Here is a 14101-nt window from a genome sequence, read left to right on the forward strand (position 1 = left end):
GCACCAGAGACCCTCTGAAAAGACTGAGAGTCCTAGCAGGCCTACCCAATATAGAAACAAACCCAACTAGGCAGCCAAAATGGGGAGACAAAAAAACAAGCCTCAAGTGAAAGAACAAGAGAAGTCTCCAGATAAAGAGCTAAATGAAACAGAGATAAGCAATCTATCAGATACAGAGTTTAGAGTACTGATTTTAAGGATGCTCAACAGCATGAAAAAAGATATGGAAACTTCTGAAGGAAATGAAGAATGACATAGCAGAAATAAAGAATACATTGGAAGGAATAAATAGCAGATTAGAGGAAGCTGAGGATCGGATCAGTGAATTAGAAGACAGGGTAGAAAAAAATCACTCAAACAGAGATCCAAAAAGGAAAAACAATTAAAAACAGGACAGTCTAAGGGAGCTGTGGGACAACATGAAATGTAACTATTCGCATCACAGGAGTACCAGAGGAGATCAAAAGTAAGCAAGGGTTAGAGAACCTGTTTGAAGAAATAATGGCAGAAAACTTCCCTAACCTGGTGAAGGAAAAAGTCACACAAGTTCAGGAGGCACAGAATTCCAAGCAAGAGCCCAAAGAGGCCCACGCCCAGACACATCATAATTAAAATGTCAAAATTTCAAGACAAAGAGAATATTAAAGGCAGCAAGAGAAAAGCAATCTGTTACCTACAAAGGAGTTCCAATAAGGCTGTCAGCTGACTTCTCATCAGAAACTCTACAGGCCAGAATGGAACGGCATGAAGTATTCAAGGTAATGCAAAACAAGGATCTGAAACCAAGAATACTCTATCCAGCAAGGCTATCATTCAATATCAATGGTGAAATAATGAGCTTCCCAGACCAAAAAAAAAAAAAAGGCTAAAGGAGTTTATCACCACCAAACCAACATTGCAGGAAATGTTAAAGGGACTGCTGTAAAATTAAGAAGAAATAGAGAAACATAGGCATAAAGAATTAAAATGGCAATAAATATGGACCAATCAATAATAACCTTAAGGACTTTAAGGGAGAGATCAACAGCAATACAGTCATAGTTGTGGACTTGAACACCCCACTTACTTCACTGGATAGATCTTCCAGACAAAAAGCCAACAGAAACAGTGACTAAATGGCACACTATATCAGATAGATTTAATTGATATTTACAGAACATTTCACCCCAAAGCTGGAGAATATATATTCCTCTCAAGTGCACATAGGTCATTCTCAAAGACAGACCACATGTTAGGACACAAAACTAGTCTCTAAGAGTTCAAGAGGATTGAAATCATATCAGGCATCTCAGATCACAAGGGCATGAAATTAGAAATCAACTACAGTAAAAACACTCAAAAACATTCAAACACATGGAGGCTAAATAACATATTAAACAATGAATGGGTTACCAATAAGATGAGGAAAGAAATAAAAAATTTCCTGGAAATAAATGAAAACGAACACACAACAAATGCAAAATCTATGGGACACAACGAAAGCAGTCCTAAGAGGGAAGTTCGTAAGACTGCAGGCCTACCTCAAAAAGCAAGAAAAATTTTAGTAAACTATCTAACCCTACAACTTAAAGAATTAGAAAGCTCCCCTGTGAAGCCGTCCAAACCAGGGCTTTTGTTTGCTGGGAGTTTTTTTTACTACTGCTTCAATTACATCCGTTGTTATTAGCCTATTCAGGTTTTCTGATTGTTCCTGATTCAGTTTTACATGATCTCACTCATATGTGGAATCTAATAAACAAAATAGACTGAGGAACAAAATAGATCCAGAGACAACAGAAGCATAGAACTCAGTGGGAAGGTGGGGGTGGGTGAGTGGGTGGGGAGAGATTAATCAAAAAATTTATATGCATATATGCATAACCCATGGACACAGACAATAGTGTGGTGCAGGCCTGGGGGGGGGATGTGGGATGAAGGGGATCAATGGGGACAAAAAGGGGGCATATCTGAAATACTTCGATCAATAAAGATAAATTTTAAAAAAAAGAAAAAGAGAAGATAGGATGATGAAATATGTCTTACAGAAAGAGACAAGGCAGGCTGGAGAGATACAAGGTAAGAATAAAAACAAAAATTGAAAGATTTGACAACTATTGGAAGTATAGGGCAATAAGAAAGTAAGTCTAGATTAAAGTTCTATAAGGGAGTGAAAGGATTTTAAAAAACAGAAATACAACCTAAAAAGGTTCATTCTCAAGGGAAAAGAAACAGATACGGTAGTATGCATTGCAGTGTCTTGAGATTAAATAACATTTCAACTGGCTCTGCCAGTTCATGCTATAAATTCACATGCTTTTGCAACCAAAACATCAGGGGTAAAACATATTAAAACAATCAAATGCCTGGTACTCTCTGTCACCATGAAAAAGGAGAAATGAAGAAAATCCCACTCATTTTAGCAATTTTAAATGCTAATTTTTATTTACTGCTAACTGTGCAAAGGACACCAATTCAATACTGTGCAGTAAAAGTTACATAAATCCAAGATTAAACAATAGCATATGGGACAAATCTAAAGCAGAGCACTATGTGCTTTCGAAACTGATAAATATCACAGAATGCAACTCAGGTCAGACAATTCTTGAGAAACCGGAAGAGCTCAGATTTAATATTGTTAGTTACCCAGAAACAAATGCTCTTATTTTTGTTTTATTTTCTAGAGAAAAGTGGAAGTTAATCGAATTTTGTAGTTTGATGTGTGACATCTAAATCAAGGAAATAGTTCGTATGACTTATTCCTCTTATCAATTGACAAGCTGGCCGACAGGAAGACAGCTGAATACAACTAAGTATATCCAACATGAGGCTAGTTGTACATTCATCTCAATTTCCTTATTTACAACCCAAAGTAATATTCTTTTATTTTAAAGTACTATTTTAAATCAAAAGATAAAATAATCTTAAAGACAGATACAATAGTAACCACTCTAACCACCTAAATCACTTAAGCACTAACATAAAACATTTTTTAAAAAATCAAAACAGAAAAAAAAATGGCAGTGCAAGAATACATCATAATGCTGAATATTACATATTCCGAGGTACATAATGAGGTGAAGGAGGTGAAGCAATGTAGCCAACTGGCCCAGGATTCATAGCACCATGAATCTGAGAACCATATGCTGCACCAATAGGATGCCAGGGGGTAACATAGGAATACTCCGGCATAATGGGAAGACAGGAATCAAAACCTGGCAAAGTTGGCTGTCCACAGGGATCTGACATCACTGGATAATAGACTGTTCCATGAGGGACAGATGCAGGGTCAGCATTTGGAAAAGTACCTGAAACAAAGAATGCATGTAGTATACTTTATATACAAAGATTCATGAACATACCAATATAAATGAATGTTTTTATAGGTAAAAATGAAATTAGCACTACTATAGGAAAGATCACAGCAATTGCAACAGGAGCACTTTAGATATGAAATGTGACTAAAACAGACTACTAAAATATTATATGAACACTTCCTAATTGAAAATAATTATATACACGTATGTGCATGTGTATAATGTGTCAAATGTATTCTACCTAGTGACAGCTATTTTTCTGAGATGATTTTGGCACCAAAAGATTAAATACATAAAGAAACATTCACTAGAATCCTTCTAGTCAATTTAATTCTAATAAGAGTTGTCCACAATTAAGTTATCCAATAATTTCCCAGTATAACACATATTGTCCAGGTAACTATTTTGTATTACTTTAGCAATTAAAAACTCAGTGTCTACACAGCCTGGTCTACACTTGAAGGTATAGCTCTGAAGAGCATTTAAACATTTAAGTGTCACCTCTTGAATGTCATTATGATCCTAGCATAATTTTAATTTAACAGAAGTTTTGCTACCATGAGTAATTTTCAGTGGAAATTTGCTATTGTGACCTTGCTACATAGTGACTATATAAATATTAAACAAAAAGGAGTCCTTCATTACTTGGGATAACTTAGATTAGCTCATTCTGTGAAATTAAGACCACCACTGTCGCCTGGGCAGCATGGCTCAGTGGTTGAGCAATGACCTACGATCCAGGAGATCACGGTTGGATTCCTGTTCAAGGCACAGGGCATATGCCTGAGTTGCAAGCTCAATCCCTAGTGGGGGACGTGCAGGAGGAAGCCAATCAATGACTCTATTATAACTGATGTTTTTATCTCTCTCTCCCTCTCCCTTCCTCTCTCTGAAATCAGTATTTTTTTTTTTTTTTAAAAGACTGCCACTGTCTCATGGTTTACTACAAATAAAAAATAGCTCTATAAAAGGTATCTGGTACAAAAATGCAATAAAGGTTGATAACTTCAATTTTTATTACCATGGGCCACATCACACCACAATACTAGGAATAAGATTGTATAGTGTGTATATTCCAAAACCATTAATATGCTTTTAAAAAGGGAGGAGAGAAAAGAAATTCACATTCCTCACATGCACCAGGTATAGTATACTTATACATAAGGTCTTTTTTAGTTCTTATAACAACCCTGACAAGTCAGGTATTTTCCATTTTACAGAAAATCAGACTTAGGGAGGCCAAGTAACTTAGTCAAGATCACAACCATCAAGTAGCAGTGCTGGAAATGGGAAACAAATTTGGTTAGGTTAGTCCAAACAATGTCTTCTTACCTCCTACTGATTCTTTCCAAGAAGGGCCATCCAAAGATCCTATTCTAAACCCCTCAAAATGCCGCCCCATCTGTATTATACTGTGAGCTCATAGACAAAGCAACTATTCTTATGGTCTCAAACTTTTTGGTCTTGAGATTCCTTTACACTCTTAAAGATCGAGGATCCCAAATAGTTTTTGTCTATGTGGTTTATATATACAAATATTTACTGAGAAACTGAAAAATATTAATTCATGTAAAAATAAGACCTTTGTTAACACAAAATCGTTTTGCAAAATGAGTTTATTTTCCCAAATAAAAGAAAATTGTGTCACAAGTGGCATTGTTTCACACTTGTGCAAATCTCTAATATATGGCTTAATAGAAAACAGCTGGATTCTCATATCTGCTTCTGTATTTAATCTATTGTGATACATGTTTTGGTTGAAGTATATGAAAATCTGGCTTCATACAGATATGTACTTGGAAAAGAGAATTCTTTTAATAACTAGCCTTTTCAGATAATTGTAGATCATCTTCGATGCTACCAAAAAAAAAGGTATAGTTTCTTAACTATCAGTAGAAATGTGAATTTTTCATACTTTGTTAATACTAAATTCCAGGTTTATCTTGTACTTTGGATAGATCTTTTATAAAATCATGCACAGGTACGTAACATCATGCATTGGTAACTGGGAAAATATTTCACTGAGTTATGCAGTTTGAGACCATAAGAATGGTTGCTTTGTATATGAGTTCCCAAATGCTGACACATTTCACTATGCAATGTAAAAAAGTACATTAATTCATAGCCCCATCTAAGTATTTGGAAGCTGTTAAGGTCAGGGTGGTAGATAAAAGTTTTCCAAAATTTTAACTTTTATTAGAAAGCTGAAATGTTTTTAATCTTAGACAACAAATATTATCAGTTGTTTTTCTTGAAGTGGCAGGCTCACGTTGTTCATTTGAGAAAATGTGTGCCAGATCCCCCAGTTTGAATAACCATTGTTCGTCTATCATTCTTTCAAGCAAAAATAGTGTTTCCTGAAAAAAGTCATCTAGTTCATCTTGGAACTCAACCTCATAAATCCTTTTCTTTAATTAATCATATTTCAGTATGCAGAGTGCCTGATGAATACTTTCCACTTTTGTCACAGAGAGCATTAAGTACAATTATTCGAAGACAAATATTTAATAAAAATAAGAACATCTTTGATGAAACAATTAAATAAACTGGCATTTTTCTATCATGAGTGTGTGGCAGTGAGGAAGTCACTGATTACTAATATAGTTTGGTGCCCCCGTCTTGATTTGTGCTTAGGTGCCAGCAGTTTTACCCACCTCTGATTTTTGCACCCTCAATGCAAATGTAACAGTGAAAGGGACAAAGAAAATCTGTGTAATATGATGAATACTTCTGGCCTCATGGATCCCTTGAGAGGGATCCCATAACCATCCTTTGAGAACACTGGTCTAGTATTTGTACCTAATAAAATATCTGAAGGCCATTATTAAATTATACGCAGTAAAATCTAATTGTCTTTCTTGCAGGCATTCTCATTACATGCTCACCATTCGCTGATGCTTCTGCCTGAATGCCATCTTGTCTCCCCACCTCACTGTACAACTGAGGAATGGTCTGATCTACCAGAGTAGGTGTCTCAGTACAGACGGGATAATTCTCTACATGAAACTGCTGCTGCTGCATCTGTGGCACACAGACCATGGAGTGCCAGTAGTTGTGGTGATAACACTTGGGCAAGAAAGGGGAAAAACAAACAATTTCTTAAAGAAGTACAGTTCCTGTCTTAAAAAAAAAAAAAAAAAAAAAAAAAAAGCTAGGCCATAATTTTCAAGAGAGGTAGAAAATCTATTCTCTATTACAACTTTAAGATCATTTGTAGCATCTCTATTTCATATCTGGACCTAGAAATTCTTTTAGGAAAGCACCTGAAAGAAATCAGAGATATACACAATGACATGTATTCAGAAATGCCTTTTATAGCATTATTTTTAAAAGCAAAACACATTAAACAACCTAAATACTCAACAACAGGGAACTAGATGTATGAATTATGATATATCCACGATGGAACACAATACAGGCAATAAAAAATCATGCAGTCAAATATTTTTTTAAATGCTCATATTATTAAAAGTTTACAAAATTACATAGCATTGTCCATATTTTGTAAAATAAACCGGGGGGGAAAATGTATCAAAGTATACAGTGGTTATACAGGTGATTTTGGTTTTCTTTATACTATAGCATTTTCCAGATGTACTACAATGAATGCTATTACTTTTAATATAAAAATTGTTAAAATATTTTTCTGCATTTCCTTGTATTCCCATGATGTTAAATGCAGGAAGAATATTTTAAAATGCCTCAGCCTTGTGGAATGAATTAGAACGTTTCCACATGTGAATATAATTAACATAGCTGAAATGGCAAGGAGTTTATTTTTTTAATTCCTGAAGCTGCTTTTATGAAATATAGTCTCAAAGAACAACAACCCCACTCTATAATCTTAATTTATAAATGTGTGGCAGTTGGGGAAGGTAATTTTCTGGAAATTATATGTCCAAGGTTTCAAGGAAATCAGTGTCTGGGACTATGAGCTACTTTGAGCATTATCCAGGAGACTATATAGTTTATTATGTACCAAATATTAAGATGCATCATTACTTTTCAGGAAATATACCATCTTGTTATATCAGAAAACAAGTGTACTACAGGGGGGAAATGATCCCCTGAAAGAATAAAATAATAAAGCTCTTAACTGAAATCAGAGACACCTTTCAGTGATACTAAGGTATTTTTCAGTACCCACCTGTCACAACTAAGGGGCATGGTGAAAATCAAGTGTTTTGCAAATATCTATGAATACATGAGTGCTTAAAAATAACACAGTTCTTTAAATGTCTGAATTTGTCAGGTTACTTTTCACATAAAATGAAGAAATAGCCATAAAAATGTTTTAAGCAGGATAAATAACCCAAATATTATTTTGAGACAGGAAAACATAGTGAAGTGCTGGAACATGATGTTAAATATGGAGGTCAATATGTGCTAAAGTTGTGCTGCTTAGAGTCTGCACTCACCATAACTTAACAACTATATTACAAGAGAAACTGAAGCACTAGGAGGCTAAAGTAGAAAAATGACCTATATCATCTTCAGAGATATTTTATAAAGACAGAAATAAAACTTTAGGCCCCTCACAATATTCTTGACTCTGAAAGTTTGAGTCTGATTATCAAAACAGTTTATACTGTATTTTTAATAAAGAGGTTATCAAAGCAATGTTTACAGGACTCTTACCTGCAATCCCAGATTGAAATAGTACTGCAAAACTTTTGTATCTAAAATTAAAAATTTAATTTAGATGATATAAACAATTAGAACTACCACTTAAAAGCTTTTCTGTTTAAGTATTAAGGTAGACAATTAATATAGTCTTCCCATAACAACATCTCACTCAATTCTACCTTAGAGTAAATGACCATTTACCTACCACTACAGGTAAGATCATTTTCTGACCCAAAGTTTAATCACCAAATATATATTTTATTTATATTCTTAATATTAGCAAATATTACTGGAATGCCACTCTGCTAATATTTAAGAAGAATCCGGTAAAGGCATTTTCTTGCTCATCTAAAAACTAAATTTTACTTCAAGACAAATTTACTACATAAGCAATCATATTGTTTCTCTACTAATACTGAGATAAGTGATGCTTACTGAGATAACTAGTTCTTATGAAGGAATTAACTTTGTTTTTAGTTAACATGACTAACCACTACCAGAACTCCAAAAAGAGGTAATGAGCAAGGTAACTCAAAATATGTTAAATCATAAGGTGATAAAATTTTTCCAGATATAGAACTTAATTAAAGTTCCACTAACAAATGAACTCTCAGAAAACTTCTATTTCTTAAGCTGGAGAATTTTGATACATATATTTACTGCCACTTTAAATAGCATGGGGATCCCATTCCTTGGTATATATATATCCACACAAAACTTGTAAACATATATCCATAGCAGTATTATTCACAATAGCAAAAAAGTGAAAACCACACAAATGTCCATCAATTAATAGATAACAAAATGTGGTGTATCCGTACAAGGAATATTATTATTCAGCCATAAAAAGAAATGAAGTACTAATACATGATACACTGTTAACAAAATAGGAAATAAAGAAGAGTTAGTATTCTACATGGCCTGAAGAGAAGAAAGAAGAGAGATAAAGATGGGGACTTTCATTATAGTCAGAATGGGTTAAGTGAAAGTAAGAAAGCCAAGTGAAAATGTCTACCACATAACTAGAGACAAGTGCCTGAAACTTCAAAGGCAAGGGTTAGATTGATTTAGGAATCATCTACATAAAAGTGACAGTGAAGTTTTAAGATAGGGAAAAAGAACAGAATGGAGTTGAAGAGGGTCATGATGACTGACTACCTTAGGGGCTGGAAAAAATAAAGTAGAATAGAGAATCAGCTACAAAAATCAAGAGAATGTTACAGCAAAGAAAGTATAAATAAGCTACAAACAACTTTCAACTACAATTCTCTTTTGAAAAACATTGCCAAACTGAGGGGTGACAAAGAACATCTGATGGAAAGCTACTCCTTAGTTTAATTACAGAAACAAGTACATATGGCTGAAATCCAAGGCGTATCAGACCCCTAATTCCTCAAAAAAAAAAAAAAAAAAAAAAAAGCCTTCTCCCAAATCTTCAAAATTCAGTTGGAATCCTAAACATTAAATGTCAAAGATCGTAACAATTTCATATATTTGTGGTAGGAATTTAAGAAAATGGAGAAAATTTTGTGTTGATTCCTGCTTTTAAGAAAAATAGCTGAGAGAGCAAAGACATCCACTTGAGAATCTTCTCCAAGGCAGACATGTAGCTACCAAAAAACAGCAGCACGAGTCAGCTCAACCTTCCACTTCTTGATTATGCAGAAGATACTCCTAGCTTCCAATTGCTCCTTTCCTTAGTCACTTACTTAGCATTATGGTCCCAAGTCAATTTCCATTTGGTCCCCCACCCTACTCCTACTGGTTAACCAGAGATATGTTCTACAACTTAAAAAAACTCTCAGACCCAAATGACCCTCACCCAAGTCTCGAAATCCACTCACCTTGAGGCAGATCACTGCCACTTGGATCACAGGAATAAGGGGGAGGAGGTGGTGGTAAGTTTGAAACCTCTCCTGCCTCAAGAGGAAAAGGAGGTAGAAGAGGAGGAGGTGGAGGCGGTGGCAGAGAGGCAGCAACAGCAGGCACATGAGCAGGGAGGTATGGATAGGATGGTGAAACAATCACTAAAAAAGAAACAAAACATAGAGTAACAACGCATAACTGTAAGCAGTTCAGTTTCTACTTCTTCTGTGTCTCCAACATGGTCAGATGACTCTTATCGTTTAACTTAAAAAAAAAAACAAAACCTTGGAAGGTGAACTGCTCCAAATTCTCTTTGCCAGCTGAAAACTAGCTCATTATGATTATTTTGAGTTAGGAAAATTAACTGAAATTAGAAAGAAAAACTGGAAGCTTCAGAGCTTCAACTATCAAGACTTGGAACATCAGCTAAAAGGTACATAAATAAAATACCATTAAAGCAAAAGTTTTACTTTAGCTTAACACGAAGCTAAAGACGTTTTCAGCCATCTGCAACTCTTAGTCAAATCACAAGATGAAAAAGCGAGTAAGAGAGACTGATTTGCAGAGACTACAGATTCAGGTAATCTTTGAAGGTTTCTATTTCATAGCATCAGAAGAGTATCAGGAAACTCTAAATCATGACAGTTCCACATCCAAGGACATACAGAATCTAAAATAGACAGGCTAGGTAAAATATGTGATCCCTTTAACGTTCTATACCTGTTACTATAGTTTAAAAACCATACTCACTTAGGAGTTTCACAGTTTTTGATGTAAGAGATTCAAATATAATTATATTTAAATATTAATACATTCCTCTATGATAAAAAAGGCAACAATATGGTTCCAACCTACCAAAAATAAGTGTCTTCATATATACATAGTATGCCAGATAAGTCTGTTAATTTTTTTTGACAAAAGATCAATGATGTAACCCTTCAAATTTAATTGAACATTTTAGCTGACTTAGAAATTCAAGTACTTCCTTTTATGCATCTCTTTAAAAAAAAAACATACATAGAAACTTAGGCACTCTGCTGACTTTCTTTTCTAAATTATCAAAACTGTAGGCATTTGAAAAGCCTAATATTGATTTGTATGTCAATATTTTCCAATCAATTCCCTATGCAGAATTAATTTTAAAACTTGAAAACTTCCAGACTTACCCAACTTATGAATCGCATATATCTTCAGACTAGCTTCCTTAAACACTGACCTCTCTCTGACATATTTACTGTGTAATAACTGATTAATTTTTTGAGAGCTTGAAGCAACCAATGATTTTTCCTCTACTTTTGTTAATTAGTGTCACTCCCAAGAAGAAAAATTGTACTGTTGTAAAACTGCTCTTCTTTTTTAAATTTTTTTATCAGCATTTCTATGCCCTCTTCTACTTCCAACCCCCCTCCTGACCACATACACCACACTACTGTCCATGAGTTTTTTTTCCCTTTTTGCTCAATCCCTCCACACACTCCACCCCAGTATCCCCCCTGCCCACCAGAGCTGTCTGCCTGCTCTCTCTGAGTCTACTTTGCTTGGTAGTTCAGTTTGTTCATTAACTTCCACATATGAGTGAAATCATATGGTCTTTGTCTTTCTGACTGGCTTATTTCACTTATAAACTACTTTTAATTCTTGAGGAGGTTACTAAGGTTATTAATAGCAGGATAGAATTTTATGACATTACCCACGACTACTTAATGTTCTTACACTGTAAGCATTGTTACTTTACTCAAGACAAATGCAATTTTATTATAGCTTATATAGTATTTTTCTTTCAGAAATGTACCTTATGTTAAACACTTTATGTACTTTTTGCATTGCCCAGACTTCTTTATTATAAGGAGATAGATCTTCTGTCTTTTAGACTAAAATTAGTAAAGTACTGCCAAAATAATGGGGCCTGTGACTTAAATGGGTAGAAATAAACTGTTTTTTGTTGTGTGTTTTTTTAAAATAAAAGTAATTTAGACTTGTTCTCATAATAGATGGTTTTCATTCAGTTTTATTCATTCAGAACTTTTTGTTTTTATGAAAAAAAGGAAGATGGTTTCCTATTTGGTTGTGTATGTCTTAAATAAATATGTAAAGTAACAACCAAATATTATTGGAATTATTCCTTTAGCATTTATAATTTTCAACTATATTTCTTTGTGTGAAATTCTAGTCAAAAGTGGTTGAGATATTAATATTCTTTTAAAGACTATCTAAAAGGTTTATTAATGTTAGAGTTACTACACAAATGCTGATTTCTAAAAAAATAAAACAATAAAGTATTTGTTGCACAAAAAAGAAAACAAGAAATTCAAGTACTAAATTTTATCATTGTGTTACCTACAATATAATCTTAACCCTGAGAAGTACACAAAGTTTAGTCTCGTTACTCAGTAAGGGTTTAAATTCGGAGTTTTAGAAAACTTAGCACAGCAACAGTCCACACAAGCTGAATTTGTTATTCTGGTAATTTAGCGAGAGAAATTTCACACCAAGTATTAGGAATAATCCACATTGTTTTCATTCACTGATATAAATATTAATGATACAATTATCTATACACTTTATACAGTTACAGGCTAATAGTAATAAAAGACCTGTGTCTTAGCATGATTTAAAACTTCAGAAACAGCTCTTTGGGGGCGACGAAACTGTTCTTTCTTGATTACAGTGGTTATACAACTCGTATGCATGGTCAAAACACATAGAACTGGGCATTAAAAAAGAAATTTTGCTATAATAAATCAAACTGTAAATTTTAAAAACTTGCTCAACTAACTGTTTTGAAGGTTTGTGTAAGTCTCCACTTTTACAGTTTTGGAAGAGGAATTTGATTTCTAGAATATCTCCAAATGCTCTAAAGGCTTTATGGATTTGCTTTCTATAAAACCACTTATTCAACATAGCTCCACTCTTCTTCCTTTTAAACTAGCACTCAAATAATTTTTTTAAAAAGCAAATGAAGCAAAGCAACACAAGAACAAACAAACTCATAGACACAGACAACACTATGGTGGTTACCAGAGGGAAAAGGGAGTGAGGGGGAAGGGTGAAGAGGGTAAAGGCAGTTGAATACATGGTGATGGAAGGAGACTAGACTCTGGGTGGCGAGGACACAATGCAGTATACAGATGATGTAAAATTATTTTTCACAAACTTTAGAATGAGGTGGAATATAGGAAAGCTTTTCTAATGTCATAGGGCTCTCTTTGCTGTTGTTTTTATGTAGTGTTAAAAATATATAACTGCTTTCCAGGATTCACAGCTTTGTTCTCCTCCTCAACTTTAGTCTGGAACTGCTCTTTTCCCTATCCTGATTTTTTTTTTTTAAATATATCTTTATTGATTTCAGAGAGAGGAAAGGAGAGGGAGAGAGAGAGATAGAAACATCAATGATGAGAGAGTCATTGATCGGCTGCAGCCCACAACCTGGGCATGTGCCCTGACCGGGAATCGAACCCTGATCGCTTGGATCCAAGGTCGACGCTTAACAGCTGAGCCAGGCCTGGCCGGGCTATCCTGATCATTTTTTATTCCACTCCCAACAGTTTCTGCCCAGTGAAGAATACTATCCTAAAAGGGAGACCTGGCAGGTGAGTTTTGAGAGTTCTTAGGAGCCAAACTGCTCCAAGCTTTTCAGTGCCATTACTATATACCCAAAGCATTCATCTAGTATTGGACAGGTCAAATCCCTTCCCATTCTTAGCTGCTCCTTCCAAACTGGCTGCCCCCTTTTCAGTGAATTCTTATTAGGTCTTTTGGGGTTCTTTTGTTCTCAGGTCCATTAGACAGCATTACCAATGCTTCTGTCTTCCACATAAATGCTGACAGCATGCAGGTCTTTTGACTGGTAGTTTGTCCCTACCTGCTTACATTTTGTGGTTCATGGGTATACCTTGTTACCTAATTTTGTTGTGTTGTCCATGAGTTTTGGTTTTGCTATTCCTATTTTTATTTGGGGACTCAAGATTGAAAAGCTGTCTATGCTTTTTGCCACCACCTTCCCAAAGTTCTGCTAAGAATTTTAAATTATCTCATTATAATTCCACAACCACTTCATAAATTGGCATTACCAGTACCCATAAGTTCACAGAAAGGTTCAATAACCTGTCCAAAATTACACAGCTAGTTAAGTTGTAAAACCAAGATTCTAACCTAGATCTCTTAAATTCAAGCACCTATATTCTTTATAACATTCATGGGAAAATGATTCATTATACAGAAGTGTATTTTATAGCAAACTTGTGAGGAGTTAATTCTGTGAAGTGTAAAAACACCTCTACCTTAATTCCTGTAAAATGAAACTTAACTCAAAGTTT

At 34.6% G+C, this 14101-nt stretch overlaps 1 protein-coding gene across 1 annotated transcript in view; it reads right to left on the reverse strand.

Annotated features, from left to right (window-relative positions):
- Window positions 1-2393: 2393 nt before the first annotated feature.
- Window positions 2394-14101, reverse strand: part of ALG13 (ALG13 UDP-N-acetylglucosaminyltransferase subunit) — a 60194-nt gene continuing 48486 nt past the window's right edge. The window contains 4 exon segments of the mRNA XM_016198084.2: window positions 2394-3284; window positions 6179-6359; window positions 7932-7972; window positions 9764-9946. Coding sequence (XP_016053570.2) covers window positions 3028-3284; window positions 6179-6359; window positions 7932-7972; window positions 9764-9946 — 662 coding nt within the window. The 3' untranslated portion in view covers window positions 2394-3027.

This window comes from Miniopterus natalensis, chromosome X (assembly GCF_054644295.1).
Source record: "Miniopterus natalensis isolate mMinNat1 chromosome X, mMinNat1.hap1, whole genome shotgun sequence".
Taxonomy (NCBI): domain Eukaryota; kingdom Metazoa; phylum Chordata; class Mammalia; order Chiroptera; family Miniopteridae; genus Miniopterus; species Miniopterus natalensis.